This window comes from Taudactylus pleione, unplaced genomic scaffold (assembly GCF_031769625.1).
Source record: "Taudactylus pleione unplaced genomic scaffold, aTauple2 ptg000036l, whole genome shotgun sequence".
NCBI classification, from domain to species: domain Eukaryota; kingdom Metazoa; phylum Chordata; class Amphibia; order Anura; family Myobatrachidae; genus Taudactylus; species Taudactylus pleione.
Window position 1 is genome coordinate 4,219,980 of NW_028284438.1, and position 26,996 is coordinate 4,246,975.

General features: G+C 41.6%; 1 protein-coding gene across 1 annotated transcript in view; it reads right to left on the minus strand.

The window, feature by feature from the left end:
* Positions 1-26,996, minus strand: part of SEC24D (SEC24 homolog D, COPII component) — a 160,024-nt gene that overhangs the window by 20,068 nt on the left and 112,960 nt on the right. The window contains exons 11-15 of the mRNA XM_088452248.1: positions 26,673-26,797; positions 20,160-20,351; positions 19,134-19,227; positions 5,947-6,063; positions 1,667-1,837 (exon numbers count right to left, since the gene is read on the minus strand). Coding sequence (XP_088308374.1) covers positions 1,667-1,837; positions 5,947-6,063; positions 19,134-19,227; positions 20,160-20,351; positions 26,673-26,797 — 699 coding nt within the window. The remainder of the gene's footprint in view (positions 1-1,666; positions 1,838-5,946; positions 6,064-19,133; positions 19,228-20,159; positions 20,352-26,672; positions 26,798-26,996) is intronic.

Below are 26,996 nucleotides of genomic sequence, written 5' to 3' on the forward strand. Positions count from 1 at the left end.
GTATATGCAAACTCTTTGAATTACATAGGAAAAGTGAATAACAAATTAGGAATATTACAGATCTCTTTTATTTTCCCTCTTTATTAATTTTCTTTCAACTAATTATAATCTCAAACAATGTTTTAACTCCCTATTTAGAATACAGTTTGTATACTTCATATTATGTATGTACGCAATCCGTATACAATATCATGAGAAGGCAATATCATATTAACAAGGTAATCTGGCACTAGGGTTCCCAGACAGTCACCACCTTTCTGCACATACAGGGCCTCATTCAGCAAGGATCACAGTTGCTAGTACTCAGGCAATCAGCCGATTATTTCGCACTGCACATCCATACGCATCGCGCGTACGCGAACCGGCCCCTGCGATAGGGACTGCGATCGCAGCGGCGACGCAGACCCATCGCAGAGTGATTGACAGGAAGTGCAGATTGTGGGTTGTGACAGGGGGGGTAATCGTGTGAACGCAGGTGTGCCAGTGCGTTGGGACGGTAGTGCATGGGCGTGCATAAATTAGCCACTACCATACCATACGCAGCCTGAGGCCTCATAGCGTGCGCTGAAGTTAGCAAATCCTGAGTGAGGTCTGACCTGATTTAACTGTGTTATGGGTCCGATGTTACCGATTGTTTTGCTATGTTGCCAAATTATACGGATGTGAGTAAGGGGAAGTGAGCGTCCAATCACAATACGAATGCAAAGTATTAGCAGAATAGCGATCCTTGCTGTATCAGGCCCACAGTCCCCAAACTGACTCCGACTACAGGCTCCTTACATCTAGTCTCTCTCTCTCTCTGAGTACTTTATTCACAGCATTGAAGGGTGAGCTCTATAACATACATTATATTCTGCTTATAGAGCTCCATTTGAGTCTTGTCTGTTAGTAAATGCCCATACTTTGGTTAACGTTTATTTTACATAACAGTGTTTTAAAGAAATATATCTGTATGTATATTATGTTACAGTACAGGTTGAGTCTCCCATATCCAGATATTCAGAAATACGGAATTATTTCAGCATGACTGAGATAGTGAAACCTTTGCTTTTTGATGGTCAATGTACACAAACTTTCTTTAAGGCACAAAATTCTTCAAAATATTGTATAAAATGACCTGCAGGCTGTGTGTATAAGGTGTATATAAAACATAAAGGCATTCTGTGTGTATATTTGGGTCCCATTCCCAGGATATCTCATTATGGTATGCAATTATTCCAAACTACGGAATATTCCAATATCCAAAATACCCCTGTTCCCAAGCATTTTGGATATGGGAGACTCAACCTGTATGAATATGTGGTGTATTGAGGGAGGGGACACAAACAAGGGAGATCAGAAACCACTAAGTGACAGTTGATAGGATCTATTTACTAAGCCTTGGATGGAGATAAAGTGAACGGAGATAAAGTGCCAACCAACCAGCTCCTAACTATCTTTTTTCAAACACAGCCTGTGACATGACAGTTAGGAGCTGATTGGCTGGGACTTTATCTACATTCACTTCATCTCCATCCAATGCTTAGTAAATAGACCAAAGAGTCTAATGCAGACACCAGTATTCAACCAAAACATCCTATGTGATGCATAATATACTTTAAAAGTTATGAGCCATAAAGGTACAAAATAAAATACACATCATTCTTAAAAGCAAGCAATAATTTACCTGGAAATGATTGTACTTGTAAAGTGTCCCTCCTGTGAGCATTGTCACCAGGCCCATGGATGCTACATCAATATATTGGTTGGGGAAAAGGAACAGGTCAACTGAACATCCATTGGACACACAATCCTTTGCCAGGTTTTCATATACATTAGACTGGGGCAGGAAAAGGGTCTAGAGAAAAATATATATTAGGTTCCTTTCAGACACTTACACTTACAGGTGTAGCTATGCATTCTTGTACTATAAATAGATATCCATATATGCGTAGCTATACTTACTGTAACACACTATAGACAATACTTCTAACAGTATTGTTATAACAGCTCCCTCTGCGATAGACTGAGACAATATGGAAGAGCCCCATCTCAGCAGAAGTTCATAGCTGGGAACTATTAATACACTTAAACTTCTCATGTCTCCAAGTATATAGCTAAGCTAAATATTTTGAAAGAAATATATAAAAGAACATAAATGAGTAATTCAAGTAACTGTTAACATTTTATATTAGTTGACCCTATTTAATTAGATTTCTGCTACAATTAGGTATATTATGTGCTTTGGCTATCCAAATGGCTAAGTAGCTCACTTAGAAACCATCAAAGCTGTGTGATTTACCAACAGCCTATGGATTATATGCAGCAGAATCACACATAAATCACTGTGTTGTTCACTGATGTAGTGTATTTGTCTTTAGTGCATGTGCCGAATCTAAAACAGCTTATATAGTTTTCTATGACTTCATATACTGTCATGAGCCTTAGTGGAGTAAATAATTCCTGCTGTTAGTACATTATATTTTGACATTAAGGTCCTCATTCAGAGCCGTATGCTCTGAGCAGAGCGCACGCTCTGAATGAGGGCCGCCCTCCATGAAAATGGAGCATCCTCCTGGACGCTCGTATAGCTGTGGGTCACCACCCACAGCCTATACGAGCGTGCATTGTGATGGCCACGATGGTCGTGACCATCGCGACCATCGAAACTGCGAGCCGGAGCCTGCGGTTGAGGTTTTCAACCGCAAGCTCCAGAGTGATTTTGGCTCTATCAGAGCCAAAATCACTCCCACTGACATCACTAGTGATGTCAGTGGGCCGGCTTCTGATGGGAGGCGTTCCCGTGGGAACGCCCCCGTCAGGGAGGCACGCCCACCAAAGGGGGCGTGCTGTCAATCAACAGCGACAGCACGCCCCCTTTGTTCAGACACAAGGAGCGAAGGACTTTCCTTTGCTCGTCGCGTCTGGCGCATGCGCGCGACGGAGCTCCCTCCGTCGTGCGCATGCTCAGTGCATAACATCGACCCACTTGCGAGCGGACAGCCGCTCGCGAGTGGGTCTGAATCAGGCCCTAAATTCTTGTAGCTCATCTCATGCATTATACTAGAGGTTCCCAAATGCGGTCCTCAAGACACTCTAACAGTCCAGGTTTTAGGGATATCCATGCATGACCACAGGTAACTTAATTAGTACCTCAGTCAATTTTTTTTAACCAGCTGTGCTCAACAATGAACTGTCGGGGTGCCTTGAGAACCGCATTTGGGAACCTATGTATTATACCATAAGTGTACAAGAACGAAAACATACAGAAATAATGATTTAACGAAAAGAGAGATCTTGTCAGCTGAACGGAGAACATAATGTGTGTGTGAAACTGCGCCAACTGTATCAGGTAGTAATTAACTTAAGTCGGGAGTATTGATGCTAAGTGGCTAATTTGAAGAACATGAACAATGAAAATAGGAAACAAAGTTATATCTTGACGAAATTACACACAACATATAGTGAACAGCGACACTCCCAGCATTAACCAACAGAAAGGAAGACAGAAGCATTCGCTCAGCTAGCACTCATGGCAGTAAATGAAGACAGGCTATCTATATAATGACAGCTGTTTTAGATTTGGCACACGCGCTAAAGGCAAATACACTATATCAGTGACAATACAATGATTTATGTGTGATCCTCCTACATACATCTGTATAGTTCTGCTGCATATTTGCAAAATTGATAGGCTAATCTTAAATCAATATATTTTGTTGATTCATAATTGAAGGTTTCTCGGTGAAATACATTAAAATAGGTCAGGCATAAAATATACCGGATTTTATGGAAAACACAATAGAATAGGACCAGCAAATACATAGCATTTTAACAGTTTATTGCACTTGTTAAATGCTTTACTCATTGTTTAGTTGCCAAGGATATATGAACACATTTAGGGTATTTTGGGTTTGCTGTTTTCAAATATGAAAGTAGTTTTTATAAAATTGCCTCTAGGTCTTGAAATAAAGGATACACTCAAGTAATAGGGAGTTTAGCCATAACGCATGCATATGGGAATCTATCGGAATGTTCTAGAAGGTGAGACATGCAAATATTCTAGGTGTTCACGCCGCGATCATTCTAAGTGACCGGCCATTCAACCAGCGCTTGGTTCACAGTTGTCTACTGTGTTTTAAGCCGGGTAAACACTAGACGATAAGTCATCCGATCCGGTGAATTGGATGACATATCGTCCACATCGGGCAATGTGTTCCCGCTATGTAGCTAAGTGCGCCGAATGCTGCATGGCCCCAGCTGTCGCGCCATCACTCCCAGCATCGGCAAGTGTGTGCGCACTTGCTGATCATGGGCAATATCTCGTAAGCATCGTGAGATCTCACGTGCAGCCCAGAGCCTGGCAGCGCCACAGCCAGGGACAATGCTGACAGTGCTGTCCCTGCTGTGGTGATAGGAGAACAACAGCCGCAGCTGACGAAATAGAGAGCTGCAGTTGTCGGAATGGTCAGTGCCACCGTCTGTTCATACATTGGGTGGCACATTGGTGCACTATCTTGTAGATAGCACCACCGATAATGACAGCCCCTGTAATTTACCACCCAACCCCATATTAATACATGGGAGAGAACCAGTATCAGCGCTGATACCACTAAACCCCCATATCGCCAGATAATACATCTCCCCCTGTGTATGTTAGATGTAATTGTACAGTTTACTATACACTGAGATCATGGAGCATATTATTGCTAGGCCCTTAGCACTGTCCTTACTGGGAGGGCCTGCATTCTCAAGTTTGACACTTGTCATTTATATTAAATAATTTCCTTCTAATTAGTAATGATTTTGTGACATTTAGGTAAAATAATATTTCATAAGAGTTATCAGTGTAGCACTGTTTTGTAATATTTTAAATTAGAATTCATAGTATGGAAACCCAAATAATCAGACTCTAACTAGTGTGAAATGATACTTAAATGGATAATTAGCATGGTATTTAGGTGATATTATACTTGATAAATTAGAACTGTGTGAATGACTTTAATGTAAAATAACATTTAAGAAAGTATAAATAACTAGCATGGTATCTAGAGGTATAGAAATACAACTGCAGGCACAGTAACAATTAGCATGCAATTTGTATGACAAACTTTCATGTAATTGGATGATTTCTCTATCTACATATTATTATAGCTGTACAAAGTATCTTAGTAATACACTAGAATTAGTATGGACTATTTTTGCAAATATTCAGAACATATGATATATACAGAAATATCACACATGTAAATATTTAACAATGCCATGAAAGAATAAGTATGCCTTGGTGTTTGCGCAGGTCAGTAAAAACCTGATGTTGGTCATGCGGCTTTGTACTGGGGATTGGTTTTATGCAGCATAGGCCCAACTCAGTGTACGTACATAAAGGCTCCTCACAAACTGGTACTAGTTAGATACGGTTTGAGACAGTTTGTATCTAACCAGCCTTTAGAGGTAACACAGAGGTTATATTTCTCATCTCCCCAGCACACAAAGACTTGTCTTTTAGATTTTGACTTTAAGAAAACTATTTGGAAATGATATTAAATTTGGTTGGCCGATATGTATTACTACATATTGGGCGTAGTACCAGATAGAGATGAGTACTTGTACCTCAGAATATTTGCATAGTTTCGGAAGTTTATAAATTCTTGCTCCTGTTGCACCCACATTGCAGGTCAGTTTGATCTGATAATGTTACTGTCATAGCTTTATTTATAAATGCTGTGAGATGCTACAATTATTAATACTGCACAGCTCAGTGGTGAAGCTATGCGCAACTCTGTCAGAACTTTGCACATCTACAAAATGGATTTTTCTACCCCAAAATCTGTTTAGCCCTAAATTCCGACACAACTTCACCCATCTCCAGCACTAGACAATCATTTTATTCTTTCCTGAATTACTGTTATTTTATACGTCACAATCATATTTATGTCCAGTTTCAGAATATTATTAAATGAATACCTTTTCCTTGTCTGTGTTAATCAGCCTTTTGTCATCTCTGTTCTTAAGCTTTCCTGGGGCTTCTGCAGTTGGAAGGGATGAATGGAAGATAAAAAGTTTCCCTGCGCATTCTGCTGCCTGTCAGTGAAAATGATGCATCTTACTTAATACATTTACCTTACAATAAGTTATAGTTTAACATGTAAAGACTTACAAATGCATGGAAGGTAAGGGAAGTACATGGACCATACCGTATTCAGCCGCCGCACAGTAGAATGTAACCTTCCATTAGCATTTGCCATGATTCATGGTGGAGATGCAGGTGAAATAGCTATTGTTGCGCATTGATTTTGCAAAGCAGTTTGAGTAATGTTGTAGTCTTAATATTCTTACACCGTATTCCCAAATTCTTTCCTTTTCTTAGTAGCTAAGTCTTGAATAATTCCCTCCATGCAATTTGTATCACTAAAGATATCTCATCCATCTCCTCTATTCATCTCCATCTACAGATATTGCAGCCTCCCCATGGTGGCATCCAGGGACGTATAACAATGTTCAGTGATTTAATCATACGTAGAGTCAGTACACATTGACAGTTTTCCCAGCGCAGGACAGACTTTCACTGCTTTATTGTGTTATTTTCATCCTGATCTGTGCTTGTAAAAGATGCAGTGTATACTGTAAGGATATTTATGATACATATGTTTACATCTGTTAAACTGTGCTCACCATCTGGTCACAGAAAATCTCGATTGTGTATGTAATCTAAACAGCTGCATCAATCCAAATAATATTAATAGATTCTCCAGTGACATGAAATAGGACTTACATGGTTCCTACGCTGACTACTAGCTCTGACTACTGTGCTTTAAGAGTCTACTTAGACTTTTTGTGCACTGAAGTCATTATATGACATATTTACTGAACTTGGGGCTTGATTCAGACCCGCTCGCTAAATGCGTACACTCGGTTAAGTGACAGCAAGGCAGGCGATCGCACGGCAAGGCATAAGCAAGCCCACTATGTCTTGGCTTGCGATCGCCCTGTGTATGCAGACGCCCACCAGCCTGTCTTAAGACGCCCACTTGTGCACGTCATCTCCAGGAAGTGAATGCAACCATCAGAAGCGAGGTGATGTGTACTGTGACGCTGCGTCTTAATTATGCATGCCTCTGCAATGGCGTTGACACGCTCAGGCACGCCTGCGTTCGCTCCTCCACTCCCCCGTTTTCACAGACCAACCTCTGTCACCACCCACAAACGGCTTCTCCTGTCACTCACTTAGCTGGGCAGTCTATGAGCAGCGAACGAATGCTTCCCGATCGCTCGAACTGGTTTGCGTACGCGCACTCCAATGCGTACGCATGCGCACATTGCGAAACATCGCCAGCTACGAGCGAACGCATCCTAGCGAGTGGGTCTGAATCAGGCCCTTGGTTCTAATGCTATTTTTTGCATATGAAAATGGTCCACTTCAATAAATATAAATTTACAGAACCCATAAAAGAATATGAGATCATGAAAACTGGATCTTGTTTACAGACGGAATTTACTTGTGTTATCTAATTGAAGAAAACTGAGAAACCAGGACAAGCATTTAAACCTATGATCTGTCGGTAGAAATAAAGTAGAGTTGGTGGCATTGATTGGTGATGGATTCTCTTTATTCTCTATGTATATATATTCCCCAGTCCTCAAAATACCTAATAGTAAATCAGAATATGCAGATACTGTATAATTATTTAGCAATGGGCTACTAATATGATGCACTAGGTTTGTTTTATTCACTTGCATTTCAAAAAGGAATGCCCTAAATAATAGCCATTTATGGGACCGTACTATTTATTGTTAATATGAAAGATTCAGAAAATTGTTATTCTTTTATTCAATTATCTTGGATATTATAATCCTATATGTTAAATAAAAAATGCTGACTAAAATAAAATCCAGATTCAGAATAATGCACTTAGAAATGAGCTACATCACAGCATATAGAATCAAATTCCTGATAATATACTGTATATACAAGCAAGTCCCACCACATCTGATACTATCTACTACTGGTCCAGGCTTCATTTTCTGTACCCTCAGCTTTATATTTTCATCAACTGCTTATATGGCTTCGTAGAGGAGCAGAATGCATAATAAAGGAAACATGTAAAAACACATTGCATTCCTCATCTCAGTGGGTAATCGGTGCTTTGTGCGCTCTATGCTAGTATATAGTACTGTTCAATATGTAGCAACAAGCACATTTGTTGCTAGAAGTATTTACATATAAAAACAACTCTCACTGGTGATATCAGAGCACAATAGGACACAGGGCCGGATGCAGAGTTGGGAGTAGAGGAAGATACAGCAAGTAACAGTGCACCTGGACAAACCATGTTGTAATGCAAGGGGTGCAAATAACCTACTTTATTTTTGCATGGAGGGTAAATACTGGCTGCTTTTACATGCAGCCCAAAAATCCTGGACGGCTTTACTTTTACACTGCAATTTAGATTTCAGTTTAGACATTACTCTCCCAAATATAAATCAACCTGAACATTTTAAATCTGCCCCATCTGCAGTGAAGCATGGTTTTGACCAAGATGCACATTTACTTCTCTATCTTACTCTATTCCCAAATCTGAATCAGGCCCACAGGCAACAGAACCTGATCCAGCATACTAAAAATGCCTTTAGCTATACGTATGGTACGTAAAGGTGCCTACACACTAGACGATATTTGACATGATTCGCCCGATTTTGACGCATCGGAACAACAAATCGTGTAAAATATGTCCAAATTGTGAGTGTCCACTCACGATCACGATGCCCAACGTGCATACCCGCAGGTCGTACATCACATCTTCAGATCTTGCCTACTGCAGGTAGGATTTGCCAATCTCATACACGATTTGGTGCAATAGATAGATTTTGTGCACGACAGATCTTTAGTCAGATTGGACACTTTTTAGCACCATATCATGTCCTGGAGAGCCTGGGAGCTGTCGGGGAGAGTTCAAGGGAAATTGCTCACAATATCGCATCGTGAGCACATAGTCTAGTGTGTACGTACCTTAAGGAAACCACTTTAGGAGAAATATCTCACAGCTAGAGATTTATGCATGTAGAAAATAACTCTGCCCATTAAGGCAGTGCTTTGGATCATCGCGTTCCTTTTAGACCACATTTGTTGTTTTTTTTATATTAATCATTTACATACAAAAAGATGAGAAATGCCAGGAAAAATAACGACTGCAAGAATTATCTTGTAACTATTACTTCACACCTTTTAATATTGAGGGAAAATCAAGACACAATTTGGCCATGTACCCAAATGTATGTAGCTGAGGTCTCTGCATTTCTGTTATTATGTAGGATGTAAATCTCTTTTGCTGGCTAATTGCAGTGTGCTGGGTGCATTTGTATTTTGCTTTTTCTTGTCTAGATTAACCCCTCCCTTACATGCACCTGTGATAAGCTCATAAATTGATTTGAGCAACTATCACTGTTCCGCGAGACATGTATAGGATCAGTAGTTGGAGGGTTGGCTGATCCTTGTATTGCCACACTGGAGGATATTGGGAGCCATCAGGGTAAGTTAGCTCTCAATTTAGAAATACATAAACATATGACCCAAACTAGGTGTTATTATCATGTAGTATAGGACCACCAAAGCAGAGACGCCTTGCACTGGCTGGTGGGTTACCAGATATTTGCAAAGGTATGTACCTGAGATCTTTGCATTTTAGGACTTTGGTTGGCTGTGTAAGTTTCTTTATCTATATATACCTAAGGGCCAGCCCAGATGATTCTATTATTCCTGGCCCAGATCTGCAGAACTGCAGAAACCCGCTGAACAGCGTGAGCACTGCAGCCGGGATGTTGATAAGTTGGCTGGGGTTGGGTATGGCATACGATGGTCGGCATGCCAACAGTGGAATCCTAACAGTGAAAATGCCGGCAATTTTCGGTAAGTATTCTAAGGCAAACCCTAACCCACCCCTCACGCAGCCTAACCCTAACCATTCCCCCCTCCTCACAGTCTAACCATCGACTTCAGCACTCTAAACATAACCCTCTCCTCCCGCAGCCTAACCTAAACCCTCCCGCAACTTAACCTTAACCCTCCCCCTAATGCAACTTTTGAAGTTGACGCCATTTTGACCTGTCAGGATCCCTCAGCCGGTATAGTAAGCATCAGGATTCTGACTGTCGGGATGCCAACTAAATCACCAGAACCACTGCACAATACAACCCCGCAGGAACACATAGGACTCCACCCCCCAAGTCTGCTCAGCTCCTGACATCATGAGGTCCTTTCTGGAGAAGGGAATCTAGTGACTACCTGTAATGATAACTGCGGATAGACAGTCAGCAGAGGACGCAGGAGCAGGGAGGGTTGGCTGTTTGGCCAATTCCGCAAAGCTATGAATGGAAAAAATATTATTTGACATGATTTCTGGACATGACTTAGCCGGAATTACGAAGGCTCCAGGCTCAAGACAGATGTCCAGTTTGCAGACTGTTCATAGTTATCCCGGACATATGGCAATCTTAGTTGAGCATTATCATATAGGTGGTGCTGGGCATGCACCTGTCTGTACTCTGCTGTCCTGTTACCTGGGTATTCATTACGTGGTCACACCAGGTTCTGGCTCATATCTACAGCACTGTGCCTGAACTAACTGTACTGTCTTCTATGTAGAATGCAGCCTATTTCCTGATCATTCCCTTCTGCCTGTGATCCTGACCTGCTGCTGTGCTGCCACTGCCTGCCTGTGAGCCTGACCTTAATCAGTGCAGGGGCCACCATCTTACCGATGGCAATCAGTGCCTCTCATTGGTCCCAGTAGTTGTAGCCACACTGTGCCCCTTCTGGGGTGACACCCCTGTGCTCCCACCCGCTCGTACAGCCCTTGGACTTGCCTTAACTGACTTCTAAGTAATGGTGGTCACTCTCTGAAATTCCCACTTTAATTAGATGGACTAATAAACATATGAAGAGGAGCCATTGCCCTATTATTTGTAGCGGGTTGGGTACAGGATCCCAATGGTCAGAATGCAGATGTCAGAATACCGACAGCGGCATCCCAATGGTCAAAATCCATAGGGAATTAGGTAAGTATTCTAACCCATACCCTATCCCTCCCGCTGCCTAACCCTAACCCATCCCTCCCGCTGCCTAACCCATCCCTCCCACTGCCTAAACCTAACCCACTCCTCCCGCAGCCTAACCCTCTCCCTAGAACCTATCCCTAACCCTCCCCATAACTCTAAACCTAACCCTAAGCCTCCCCCTAACTCTAATAGTTACTGCCAGGAATGTGATGGGATTCTGACCGTCAGGATGCCACTGTCTGCTTTGTGACCGTCGGCATCCTGACCGTCAGGATCCTGACTACATCCCATTTGTAGCATGGCACCAATTCTTCTTTTGAAAGTGCCTGGCAAAACTTTTGAATAAAAGCCCTCTGTAGACAACATTACCAATAGTGATAGCGGTCTGTTACAAGATTATACTACACACCACAATTAGAAATATTTTCATAAGAGCGCATGATTATTGATAATAGATAGAAGTAGCATCCTAGCAGGGATAATTGTTGTAAAAGTGATACCTCTCCTTTACTAAAAATTAAAGGTATTATAAACTCTCTTTCAGTATATCTCAGTTTATTATGCAGCAGTAATGTACTAAATAGTTACCAAATTCCTATCCTATGCTATAGCAACAAGCGGCCACATACAGACAGGAAGCTACAGTATTTTTTAATATACTGTACATTTACAATTAAGCTACATATTACAGTTTCCAACACTGTCACTGGTAAACCTACCATCAAAGAATATAGGGCCTGATTCATAATGGATCACAACTGCAATAGGGATTACGCACGCAGTCTCACTGCGATAGTATGCAAATCCACTGCGATCGCTATGCCGTCGCAGCACAACACAAGGACACCCACTTTACCTTACACACATCCGTAATCCTTAGCAAGACTGTGATACCAACGGTAACATCAAGTACCATTGCAGCCTCACGCACATTTACACAAACTCTGTCCTTACTCAGGAATTGCTAACCTTGTCGCACACTATGAGTACACAAGCTGCCTAGGGCATCAGAGTAGATAATTTATGCACGCCCCTGCAACGGCGTTCAAACGCACTGGCACCAGAGCCGGATTTAGATATCATGGGGCCCTAAGCAAGATATCAGTTTGGGGCCCCACTCCCTCAACTGCATGCAATTTTATGCACACAGCCCCCATAGCCGCACACACACTCACGCTGCCCCCCATAGCCACACACACACACACACACACTCTGCCCCCATAGCCGCACACACATACGCTGCCCCCATAGCCGCACACACACAAGCTGCCCCCATATCCTCATACACATGCTGCCCCCATAGCCGCACACACACACAGACGCGCGCTACCCCCATAGTTGCACACACACACACACACACACACACACACACTGCCCCCATATACTCATACACACGCTGCCCCCATAGCGGCACACACAGGCTGCCCCCCCCACAGCCGCAAACACATGCACTGCCCACACAGCCGCACACACACGCTGCTCCCACTGCCGCACACACACACGCTGCTCCCATAGCCACACACACACGCTGCCCCCATAGCCACACACACACACGCTGCCCCCATAGCCACACACACACACGGCCCCCATAGCCACACCCACACTGCTCCCATAGCTGCACGCACATGCACTGCCCCCATAGCTGCACACACATGCACTGCCCCCCATAGCTGCACACACATGCACTGCCCCCATAGCTGCACACACACGCACTGGCCCCATAGCCACACACACATTGCTCCCATAGCTGCACACACATGCACTGCCCCCCATAGCCACACACACACTGCCCCCATATCCTCATACACACACACACTGCCCCCGTAGCCATAAACACACTGGCCTAAATCCACACACAAATACTTCCCCACAGCCACACACTGCCCCTATACAAAAGCTGCACACACACACTGCCTTACTGACACAGACACCCCTTACTAACAGATACCACTTTCTGACACAGATCTCATAGCTGCACACACACGCACTGGCCCCATAGCCACACACACATTGCCCCCATAGCTGCACACACATGCACTGCCCCCCATAGCCACACACACACTGCCCCCATATCCTCATACACACACACACTGCCCCCGTAGCCATAAACACACTGGCCTAAATCCACACACAAATACTTCCCCACAGCCACACACTGCCCCTATACAAAAGCTGCACACACACTGCCTTACTGACACAGACACCCCTTACTAACAGATACCACTTTCTGACACAGATCTCATAGCTGCACACACACGCACTGGCCCCATAGCCACACACACATTGCCCCCATAGCTGCACACACATGCACTGCCCCCCATAGCCACACACACACTGCCCCCATATCCTCATACACACACACACTGCCCCCGTAGCCATAAACACACTGGCCTAAATCCACACACAAATACTTCCCCACAGCCACACACTGCCCCTATACAAAAGCTGCACACACACACTGCCTTACTGACACAGACACCCCTTACTAACAGATACCACTTTCTGACACAGATCTCATAGCTGCACACACACACACTGGCCCCATAGCCACACACACATTGCCCCCATAGCTGCACACACATGCACTGCCCCCCATAGCCACACACACACTGCCCCCATATCCTCATACACACACACACTGCCCCCGTAGCCATAAACACACTGGCCTAAATCCACACACAAATACTTCCCCACAGCCACACACTGCCCCTATACAAAAGCTGCACACACACACTGCCTTACTGACACAGACACCCCTTACTAACAGATACCACTTTCTGACACAGATCTCATAGCTGCACACACACGCACTGGCCCCATAGCCACACACACATTGCCCCCATAGCTGCACACACATGCACTGCCCCCCATAGCCACACACACACTGCCCCCATATCCTCATACACACACACACTGCCCCCGTAGCCATAAACACACTGGCCTAAATCCACACACAAATACTTCCCCACAGCCACACACTGCCCCTATACAAAAGCTGCACACACACACTGCCTTACTGACACAGACACCCCTTACTAACAGATACCACTTTCTGACACAGATCTCTTACTGACACAGATACAAACACACTTACTAACACACCTTATTAACACAAACACTTACTGACATACACTTAAGCTGCATACACACACAACGATTTTTTGAACGATTATCGTCAAACGATATCGTTTAAAGATAATCGTTCAAAAAAATCCTTCACTTTCTTAGTCAAACGATGAACGATAATCAATCATGCGCGTTCATGTTTGTAGTTTGTAGTTCAGTCAGACTTGTCAACTCAATGATTTTCATTAAGGGAATATGCAAAAATCGTTTGTAGTTCAAAAAAATCGTTCATTACACTTTAAAAAATATGACAGATAATCTGACAGAAAATCGTTGGTAACAAAATCGTTGTGTGTGTATGCAGCTTTATTGACATAGACACCACTTACTAACACACTTAAGCTGCATACACGCACAACGATTTTGTTACCAACGATTTTATGAACGATTTTCCGTCAGATTATCTTTCAGATTATCTGTCAGATTTTTTAAAGTGTAATGAACGATTTTTTTGAACTACAAATGATTTTTGCATATTCCCTTAATGAAAATCGTTCAGTTGGTCAGTCTGACTGAACTACAAACTTGAACGCGCATGAACGATAATCGTTCATCGTTTTAACTCAGAAAGTGAACGATTTTATCAACGATTGAACGATAAACGATATCATTATCGATAATCGTTCAAAAAAATTGTTGTGTGTGTATGCACCTTCACCTACACATACACCTATTACTGATACATACACACTTACTAACAGATACCTCACACTGACATAAACACACTTACCTACCTACACAGACACCTCTTACTGATACAGACAACCCTTATTGGCACAGAGATCCCTTCCTGACCGATACCACTTACTGACAAAGACACACTTACTGACACGCACACTTATTGATACAGATACCACATACTGAAACCCTTACTGACACTACTTATTGGCACATTATTATACATAGTAACTGACAGACACAACTTACTGACACTCACACTTATTCATTTATTATGCATTCACACAAGAAAACACACAACCATAGTTCCAACCTATGGCAGGGCTGTCTCTAGGGCAGTGGGCTCCCAGTGCAAAAATTCTAAATGCCCCCCATCCCCACAAATATAAGGCGAGTAGTGTCATGGAAAGGAGACTTTATGGATTAATTACCATCAGCCCCCCCCCCCCCCCCCCACAGGAAAAAAAAAACACATTGCTCCCCACAGAGAATATAAATAACATGGTTTCCCTAATTACAGCTACCCTCCTCCTCCCCCTCCAAGGCAGTGACAGGCAGCCTGACAAGTGGGTTCACTGTGCTCACCTTCATTCCAGAAATGTGTGAGCATCCTAGGAGGAGCTGGCACAGCGAGTGTGTTCAAAACACATGCAGCAGGCGGGCGAGCGCATGTGCGGCGGCTGCGTGACATCATCGCCCCGCTTAACGGGTGGGCCAGTCCTGACTGTAGATTTCACAATGACAAGTGGGCGGCTGATCGGGCGCTTGTCACTGTGCAGTGGCGGGAGGCAGTGGGCCAGGAAGTTTTCCTGTTCCTGCAGAAGGAGTGACAAGCCCCAGCTTGTCTATGCGCAGTGGCCCAAAACTCACCTCCCCTCCCCACCCATGCACTGCAGAGTAGACTACAGTGCAGAAACTGTGTGTGGGGGGCGGGGCTGGTCTGTGGTGCGTGGTGTGCTGCTCTGGGAAGATTTTACAGAGGGAGGCACACATAGCAATAGAATTCCGACTATGGCATCTAGTTTTGTGTGGCCCGGCCACGGGCCCCTTGGGACACGCTGGACCCTAGGCGGCCGCTTATGTTGCCTTGTGGAAAATCCGCCCCTGACTGGCACGCCTGCGTTTCGCCAACCACCACCCGTCACCTCCCACAAACAGTACATCTTGTCAATCACTCTGCGATGGGTCTGCGTAGTCACAGTCCCGATCTAAGTGGCTGGTTCGCGCACGAACTGTCGGCCGATTGCATGCGTAATCGCAGTTGTGATCGACAGTGAATCAGATCCATAGAGATGTACTAAGAATCTTGAATTAGTTAAAATACAGTTTCTTAAATGCAACCATTGCTCAGTCAATTACATAAAAAGGATGCAAAGTTTTTAATGAGATTGCAATTTAATTTACTTTTTGATTATTATACAGCATGTCTGTAATACCAGCATTTATCTGCTGAGAAATGCTTACAAATATTTTTTTTGAATCATATTATACTTGGTAAATGTCATTAATTAATATCAGCTAGAATCAAAACACTGAAGAAAATGAAAAACTCTAAGTGGGACCAATTCAATTATTTGCAATCGCAATGGTGTGAGAGCATGGCGGAGTGCAGTAATTATTGGTGATGTGCGCAGTCAGAATCACATTTCATTATAATATGCCCCAGTGTCTTCTTACAGGTAATCACAGTTCTTTATATTTTAAAAAACTGCAGCTTTAATGTAGGATTACAGTATGTTTCCAACTAAAAGCTGCAGGAAACCCCCAATAATCTTTCAATTGTGTTTTATTTAAACCTAAAAAAGTTATTTCCATGCATGGTGTAGAATGGCAGAATGGCAGCCCATGCTATATTATGTTTTGTGGAAAATAAAATAGGGAGGAAAAGTCTGGGCTTCAAGTCCATTGTGCATATGTGGACCAGCAAAAGCACTTCATGCATAAAGACCTCCAAGGCTGGTTGGTGACATGGTAAGAGTACTGTAAAGCTGGCCATCCACTATACAATTATCTGTCAGATATCTGTCCAATCTGGCTGGTTGGAATGAAAACCTGGTAATGTATGGGAGCAAATGACAGTCCATCATATGGTTTTAAACACTGAAAAAAGGACAAAAAATTGTTCAAATTAAATAAATTTGTGTGTTTTTAACCAATTTGTCAGAACAACCATTTTTGGCTGTTTTCCAGTGTTTGTGAGCAAATGGACTGTCATGTGCTCCCATACATTACCAGGTTTTTATTCCAACCAGCCAGATTGGACAGAGGGCCTGATTCAGACCCGGTCGCAAGTGCTGAGCGCTCGCAACCGGGTCGATGGTGGCCCAGAGCACATGCGCATGCCTGTGAACAAATTCAGAACCAGCTAGGGTAATATTCTGAGAGTGCAAATGTGTAATTGTGCACTATCCCATAGCAACTAATCAACAACAAGCTCTAAGTACAGTGCCAATTTAAATTAAATGTTGATCGGTTGCTGTGGGTTACTGCACATTTGCACAATGTTAGTAAATAATTCACACTGTGGGTAATCCAGTCAAATTTTGAACATGTATGACAACCATACACAGGTTAACTTGGCCAAATTGACTGTGGGCCTGATTCAGAGATGTATGCTAACCCGATTGTGTGAAGCCTGCACATGTGCAGGATGTGTACTGCACATGTGCAGTGTCTCCACGCCGCAGCCTGATAGACAGGCTGAGGTGTTTAGGGGGCGAAGCAGGGGCGTTCCTGGCCAGCATTCCTGGAAACGGGGCGGGTATAGTTTTCCAGGAGGGACTAGGCCAGGGTCTGCATCGGTGGATGCAGATTTCCTGGCCTCCCAACCTGCCAGGAACTGGCCAGGCTGAGTAAGTCTCAGCTTAAGCAGACTGGCCAAAGGAGCAACCATCTTGACCGATGGTCGCGATGGTGATCCGAGGCAGCATCTACGAATGCTGCACTGGGATCGCAGATGCAGAAAAGAGGTTTCTGTTTCCTACAGACACCTCCTGCTGCATTTACATTTGAGTTAGATGCTATTGCATAGCCGCTTCCTTGCAGCTGTGCAATACTGTCCATCTCTGAATCAGGCCCTTACAGTATACAGCTCTTGATATAATGATCATCCTAAGGCATTACATATAATTCTGTAACACCTATAATTCTTGCTGACAATTATCTAAGAACAAATGAGCAACATCCATGCAACTGTTTATAGAACCAAGACAACATTTTAGAGATTACTGCTTGGAAATCAAATTAAGTTAAAACGCTATAATAAAAACAGACTTTAATTTTTGTTTCTTTTAGAAACCTTTGTGTATAACTTGACAAAATTATACACAAGACACCATAGTTAGAACTGTGGGTTAAGGTTGTCATCTCACATAGTGCCGAATTCAATTAGCCGTAAAAGTGCAGTCTGGCAAAAAGCAGAATGAATTTGCCTCATTTGCCTGTTTTGCTGCAATGTTTTTTCCATGCGTGTCCTCACTTTTCACCTTATACAATTGTAAAACATGCGAAAACGCAGATAGGTGAATGTTTTACAAAACAAAACTAGCAAAAAGGACATCTTTTTGGGGGGAAATCAGTCTGTACCCCATAGAAATCAGTCTGTACCCCATAGTAGTAGCTCTGATAAAAGTACTTAGTGAACTTATTTTGAGGCAAAGGGCTGTTATATGCATAATTGCATGTGTGGAAAAATGATAGAAAATATTTTTTCACAAAAATAAGTACCGTAGTTACATTTGGGGTACATGAAAATGGGTACAAGTATATTTTGATGTCTCTAAAATGAAGATTTAAAATAACATAAAAATACACCTGCTGCAGCCTCCTGCAATCTCAAAAACACCTGTCTCATCCATATAGCCCCCAAAAGTACCAGGCACCCCAATTTTTACAAATTTTTCAACACTTTTTACATTTTCGCAAATTTTTGGGGTGTTTTAAAAAAAAAAAAATAAAGTTTTTTTGACTGATTAGTCATTAGGGTGGTGTCCAAAGGGTTATGGATCAATTCCCCACATTTGCACCCCAAAATAGCGATTTAAGCACTTCCAATTCACCTGCCTATATGTGGAGACTGGAGAAACTTTTTTGCCTATTTTTCCATGTAAAGTTTTCGCATAGGTGAAAACGTCCTGGAGTCAAATACGGAGAAAAGTAGAAAACAGGCAAAAAGCGCAAATCGGCAAAAACTTCTCTCCAAATGGCACTTTCGCGGCTAATTGAATCCGGTCCATAGTTTTATAAACAAAAATTCTAAGTAGATTTATACAAGTTAAGGAAAAAAGCAATCTAACCTTTAGTGCCTCCATACCGGCCTGGATAACTGGAGCAAAAACAGTCTCACTTTCATTGGAGTCTGCAAACATGTCTGGAATCTGACCAAGCAAGCTGTGAGAGAGAGGGACAGACTGGTGTTTGCAAAGGAATTGGGACTTTCAATGGAGCATTATTTGTAGGCATGGAATCTCGTTATCCAGAAAGATTTTAATACCAGTAGGAAATAAATAATAATAAGTTTGGAGCCAATTATAAACATGTGATCCTATGGTCACTGTGAGGAGCACTGTTAAACAAATTAATAAATATGAAAATGCTGTTGGCTCTATAAGGAATTTTTTTTTTTTTTTATGCAAATGGTTATGCTTTAGGCATGGTTTTCCAAATTACAGAAATAAACATTATTTGGATACCCCCAAGTGCCAGATAATAGATCCCATGACTGTATTTCAAAAATATATTACAAGTTAAAACACATACGCATTAGATAATCCCTTATAGGGTCTGGCTATCCTTGCAATTCCACTTCGCAATTAATACCTGATGAATTATCTGGTTATCAGAGATTAGTAATTACAGTTTCAGAAACTTGTTAAATTATTTTATATTACAAATATAGCAGATCATCTATTACAAATACTAAGAATATAAAAAGTCATCTTAAATTTCTATGCACTGGAACTACACCTACACTTTTAATAACATCATCATTTACACGAGGGGATTCATTACACATTATACTCACAATAGATAAATGGAAGTGTTTGTTTTAGATTACCGCAAACTAGAACTCTGAGCAAGTGCAGCCCAAGAGGTCAAATATTGCATTACTGACCTTCCCTCATAACTAATATTTATTTATTGTTCCCATTACTCTTTCCTCAATTATGACGAACAACCAACTCCAACATTGTTTCATTCTGACATACATCATTGGCCAACCAGAGTTTTCATTATGTCCAATCGTTTCCTTTCCAACCAGATTAGGAGTAATAAATGATTTTAAAAATGTTATAGCCTGCAAAATATGAACTGTGTATTACTTGTGAATCACTGATCTGGATTCATTAAAGTTGACAAGAAAACCATCCAGTAAAGGCAGGAAGACCTCGGCCATGTCTGTCACCACCATCATCTGCGGCTGGGCCAGGTTACTGTTCACATTGTAGAAGTGCAGAACCTTATTATAAGTGACAAATCCCACACGAATAGCTGATGTCTCTGCATTCTCCTCCCTGCAAGCAAACAGGCAAAACCATGAAATTAGATAGCTATGTACAGTAGATCTCTAGGCAAAGACATTGGGTAACTTTCACCAATAGGCAACAACACTAAGGGCCATATCCAATTAGCCACGGTAAATTACCGCAGCTAATTAGCTCGCCCGCTGCTCGTTCGGGGCTATCCAATTAGCCCCGAAGTCGGCCTGACAACAGCACTATATCAGGTTTTTTTTTTCGGGACCTGATGTGTCCTGAAAAATAATCCATGATAAATTCAGTTTTTTCACCCCAAAAAAGGTGAGAACACATAGGGCCGCAAGCTTATCGCGGCTCCTATGTGTTAACGGGTGAACTATCCTATTAATTCGCCCGAATTTATAAGGTAGGGAGGAAAAAATATCATCGAAAATCGGGGATTATCGGCAAAAAATCCCCGTTTTTCACCAATCACGGGGATTAATTAGCGCCCAAACAGTGTTCGGGTGCTAATTGGATATGGCCCTAAAATGCATTCTAAAGATTACCATTTCCTGAAAGAATTAAATCGAATTAATTCTATTGAAAGAGTTTATAACATGTTTAGATTTTATGGTGAAGACTGCATTGATAAAAACATAATACATAATTAAAAACATTTAAACATATGTACTATATGTATGTTTATTAAACCAACTAAATAATGGCTCAGTGAATACAGCTAATATTATTATAGCTTACTATACGTGATCTGTGGTGACTGGCATGGCAATGTTAGATTTGTAGTTCCAAAACCGACAAAACAGAGGCAAAGCCACATGTTGCTTGTGCCCGAAATAAAGTTCAAGTGAGAATTAAATGTTTAAATGAAGGAGAAAAATAGAGACAGAATTCAAACAGTGAAGTAGCAGGAAAATATATTTTGCAATTGCTATGACAATGAGGATTTTTGGAGCAGATGGATTATAGCAATGGCAGTTACGCCTAACTCTCTGTATGATCTGCTGCCAACATCACATTGTAAACTGCAATCAGTTATTTAAACAAGTCTATGACATGGCTGCTATAGATGTTTTACTCTAGTAGCTGTCTAGCAGGCTGCATTCCTTTACACAATGGGTTGCAGACATACTGTAGATAACTTAAAAGGGATACCCACTTTGGGACAGCCCTCACTATTTATATTACTAATATTTTGGTCCCAACATAGCCTGGTTGCTAGCTATTGTGTCACTCTCTTTCTACAGATGTGTCCTTATACATCTTTGCTGCAGTTGCGCTAAAAAAGTCCCTCTTGGCACGCCAGGTCCCATGAGACTCTACTAGCGCCCAGACGTCTTTTATGCCGAAAATGCATCTAAGTGGCAATGTGGTGCGACTAGGGAGGCCAATCTCGGGACGTTTTTTCAATCCCGGGTTTGAAAAAAGCCAATCCCAGGATCCCCGGGATAGGCTTGGTTTAAAAATAAAATGCCCCCCACCCAGACCCAACAGTGACTTACCGGGCTCCTGGGGTTTGTAGCGGTGGCAGGGCTTGGTAGTAGTGGCGGTGGGGTTTGGTAGTAGAGGCGGTCTGTAGAGGGCTGAGTGGGCGGGTGCTCCAGCGGGCATAGGGCTGCGCAGCATAACCTCTGTCCTCTCGTCAAGCTGTGCAGTGCGCACAACCGGGGGAAGGGGGAGCCGGGCAGCGCCTGAGCACTCTGCTGAAAGTGATCAGCGCTGCTCGGCATTTAAAAAAAAAACATTTATGGCCAATCCCGAATCCCGTTATTGGAAGCTGTCAATCCCAGGATTCAATCCCGGCCCCATCCCGAGATTCCGATCCCGGGATTGGCCTCCCTACGTGCGACTAGAATGCACCAGAAGACTGTACTGATTATTTTGATATGAAACACTTGTATTTCTGTGTGCAACTGTCTCTCTGAATCTGTATACGAAGTTCTACAATGTAGCAGCTGCAGATTTTTTCATTCCAAGCTCGTTGTGCTTAAAGGTGCACAAATCAATTCTAAAATCACTAAACATATCTCTGTACAAAAGCAATCAGGATGCATACGCAGTAGTAAATAATAACTGAGCAGCAAACAATGCAATTCTTCATAAATATGCCTCTAAGGTTGATATATGGAGATATAATTCATCACCTTAATTATCAATGGAAGGTTACTAAAATAGGAGTAATTGGTTGGGTTAAATCTGTGTGTTTGCTGTTTATGAGTAGTTGGGAAGAACAGTCTCAGGGTGTACTTCCGGAATCAGTATGAATGACTGCCGGACGTCAGCCCCTTGCCGGGATTATAGTGTCGGGATTGAGACCAGCGGCAATGCAGTCTACATCCTATATCCTACAATGTATTTCCATACTGTCATGTAAAATATTGTAAATTTTTTTAACTCTGTAAGAGACAGTAAAAATTTTAAAATGTTTATTTCTGTCATTTTTCATATATGTCTTTTTTATTTGTTTAAATTGTCTCTCATTCTTACATGTATTTAGTTAATGAGCATGAGAAATATTTTATTAAAAAACAGGCACTATAATCATCCAAACCTATTTTGCAGGCTATCGCATGAAGACATGAACAAAATAACTTCGTTTGTTACAAACCTTGATTTGCACTGGTTTGAGGGCACATGTAATGACATGAAGCTTTGGTGGTCTTCCAGTAAAAACAACTTGAAGCATGCCCAAAACATGAATCAGTTTTTATAACAGAGCTCTATTATCTGATGTTGTTTCATTCCAACTAAGCAGTACCATAATTACACTTCTCCTTTGGGAGATGTAAGGGGGTTTTCTGTAGTGAAATCATGACTCGCTCCATGTCCTTCCAGAACTGAGATATGAACTGCAATGCTTTCTTGCACAAACCGAATGACTACATTGTGTCTAGGCTTGCAGCAGTAACATATGTCATGAAAACCACAATTCCTTCCAAGCATCTTTTGTCAAATGAGATTTCTCTATTGCTTGTAAACATGGATGTTAAAAAACAACATTAGCGAAAGTATAGCTAACACCTTATACTTTGCTTCCCTGAGCATAATACAGATGTGCCTATACATCTTTGCTGCAGTCCAGGTTAAACTCGCTCTCGGCACCCCAGGTCCTGTGAGACACTGCTAGCACCGGGCGTCTTTTTTCACCGAAAAACGTGTCTAAGTCGCAATGTGGTACAATTAGGAAGCACCAGCAAAACGTGCTGATTAATTTGATATGCAACATTTGTATGTCTGTGTGCTACTGACTCTCTGATTCTGTATACAAACTGCTACAATGTAGCGGCTGCAGCTTTTTCATTCAAGTTCTGTTGTGGTTCATATACAGGCTCAGATGCACACAGATATACCAGTGTCACATATCACATTAATCAGCACAGTCTGCTGATGCAGTTTTGGCGATAAAAGACGCTAGGTAAGTCGCGCTGTGTAGCGTATTGAGGCTAGATGTATGAGGACACATCTGTACTAAATAAGCAAACACTTAGAACTCTATAATACTTTACCAAGCATCATGTATTGTGTATACAGTATGTTGGCATAACATGAAGCAAAGTAAAATATAAAAAAAACTGTCAAAAAGTATCTGCGTACACATTATATTTACAGCATTACCATCAAAGCAGGTTGTGCATTAGATTATTCAAATGAACACCTGTGTGTATGAGAAATTGAATTGATGCCATGCTATAGCCTGAAATACATTTAGGGGTATATTTACTAAAGTGGAGATGTTGCCATAGCAACTAATAATATTCTACTTAACATTTAATTAGCACCTTCTAGCAGATAATAGCTTGAATCTGATTGGTTGCTATGGGAAACATCTCCACTTCTAAAAACTCTCACTTTAGTAAATTTAGCCCTTACTCTCTACATTACAGTACATAAAACTGTTAAGGAATCCAAACAGCAATTTGAATTGAAAACACAGAAGCTTTGCAAACACACAAGGCCTGATTCTGAGACACACGCAAAGCGTCCGCAAGTCTGCAGCAGCCAGTTATTCATTTGTAGGCTAATGTGACTATACACACCTCTTTACCACCCACTGCTTTACTGTCCACACCCTCAACCATCACCATTAGAATCGACACTTACACCTACCCTATACTGGGCAGTGGGCACAAAAGATCCGTCTGTGACAGGTGTCCCTTCGCCATACGCATATCCCAGAATAGTACAGAAACCTGTTTACATATAGAACACTATCTACATACCTACATGCCCACGACACTATAACAACATTGTCTCTTGCATGCGTCCGAAATATGCATCCGAAAAGTAGCCACACATTTGACACCCCGAAATGTCCATTTCACAAACAGAGATATATAGTTGAGATCTGTCTGCATATATTCTGTGACTCAGAATCAGTTCACCGTGAAAATTTTAATTTGATGTATCCCACCCCAACCAATCTTCTACTAGACCTGATTGATCTAATTCATGCTGGACACTGAACCAGAAAAGAGATGTTCCCAGAGATTCCTAAGGACAGCTGCAGGGTGCCATTCAAGCCATAGGGAAGCGACGATGCAGCCCCCAAGCCCTGCGCCCTGGGCAGCCGCACTGCCCACACACCCTATGTTATGGACCCGCGCTACAGATTTGTCTTCATTAGTGTGAATATTCCCACTAATAGCTTCTATTTAGTGAAAAGTTTGTTCATCTCCTCATTAAGGATGTAAACATGCAATCATAGTGTATAACTTCATCAGGGAAATACAATGAAATAGTAAAACTAAAGTAAGACTGTCAGATATATTTGTTTCTTAAGAAGTACTTGCTGTAAGAAATTAACTTTCACACCTAGAAAATGATATATTTTTTAGATTGTAAGCTCTCACGACCGGGGCCAGCTACCCTCTTGTGCTTCTCCTTACTATAGTGTCATTTACTTCTTACTCACCACTAGGGCACCTAACACTTGGTTGCTTATGCTCTGTTGCTTATCTGGGTGTTATGGTCGCTAATGTAGCAATATATATTATCCATGTCCTGTATTGTATTGTTCTGCAAGTCACTTGTATACAATTTGTTTTTGTACTTTGTAAGGCGCTGCGGAACACTTGTGGCGCCATATAAATAAATGATAATAATAATATCCATAATTTACTATGAAGGAGTTATTATCAATATGACCAAATGCTTTTACCACTGTAATATTTATTTTTCTTTTATGTATTAAATAAAAAATAAATAAAGACAGACATAGCAGCATTTGGAATGTATTGTATTCTAATTTGTATTCTATTTTGCATGCAGTATTTGTATATGTTGCCTCACAGCACTGAGGTCGTGGGTTCGATTCCCACCACGGCCATACCTGTGCGGAGTTTGTATATTCTCCCTGTGCTTGCGTGGGTTTCCTCCGGGTACTCCGGTTTCCTCCCACACTCCAAAAATATACTGGTAGGTTAATTGGCTCCCAACACAAAAATTATATATTATATTATGTATGTGTATGGGCATGTGATAGGGAATATAGATTGTAAGCTCCACTGGGGCAGGGACTGATGTGAATGGTAAGATATTCTCTGTAAAGCGCTGTGGAATATGTGTGCGCTATATAAATAACTGGTAATAATAATAATAATAATAATAATAATAATAATATGTATTGTATTCTATTTTGCATGCAGTATTTGTTACAGCAAATAGGGTTTTCTTGCAGTACCTGCTATTGTTCAGCAGGTGGCGCTAGAGTTCTCTGCAAAATATATAGGATGAACTGTACATACAATATTTGAGAATTTGCAGACACAGAAAACTGAAGTTATGTTCGCTTGTCTCTTTGTTATTATATCAAACATTTCCTTAGTTACATACATACATTTCACAAAAAGCAATAAATGTTACCTTAAGTGTGTAAATCTTATAAATATATTTAATTATCTGCATTAGAGGCTGACGTTTTAAAATGAAAGAGCAAATTAGCACGTGCATGAATGAAAATAGGAGTAAAGTTATTCTTGGCATAAAATATTCATATTTTTGATCTCAGAACATGTACAAAGTATTAAAGAAATATATCAGGCCCATCCTTTAACAGTAACAGCTTAACTGCAAAGTACAGACAATGTTTTCAAAACTACATGGCACGAACACTTTTACCATAATGCCCAATTTAGTTTTTTGTATTTTTTTTAAGTACAAAAGCAAGATGTTACCATGCGGGCTAAAAATTATATGTATGCTTGCCAGATATAGTCAAAGATTGCATAGGTATCATTAATTGTGACAATCATACGCTTATTGATCATTATAGAAGTGGTCCTGCCTTTAGTTTTACAGTCAGCATAGGTTACATTTTACACCTTGAATCTGAACAAATGATTCAGTATGTAGAATTACCTTGGGAGATTATCCAACAAAGTCTTCAGTTCCTCACATATTAGGCGGACGACCCCATTTTTTATGTTGATGTAGGACACGTCGATCATGAAAATGAAGGCGGGTGGATTGGGAGGCTTATTTTTCTGGAGAAATGAGTGTAGGTCAATAAGTATATTGTAAACCATTTCTCAAATTTGATGATAAAAACATATTACACAGCACAGTTGTTGAGTAAAAAAAAAATATTATTTGACATTAATATATCAAAGGCTTTATTTACTTAAGACCAGGAATGTCTCAAGGCACTGGCTGACAGGGCATCAGCCGAAGCGCCATAGCTCT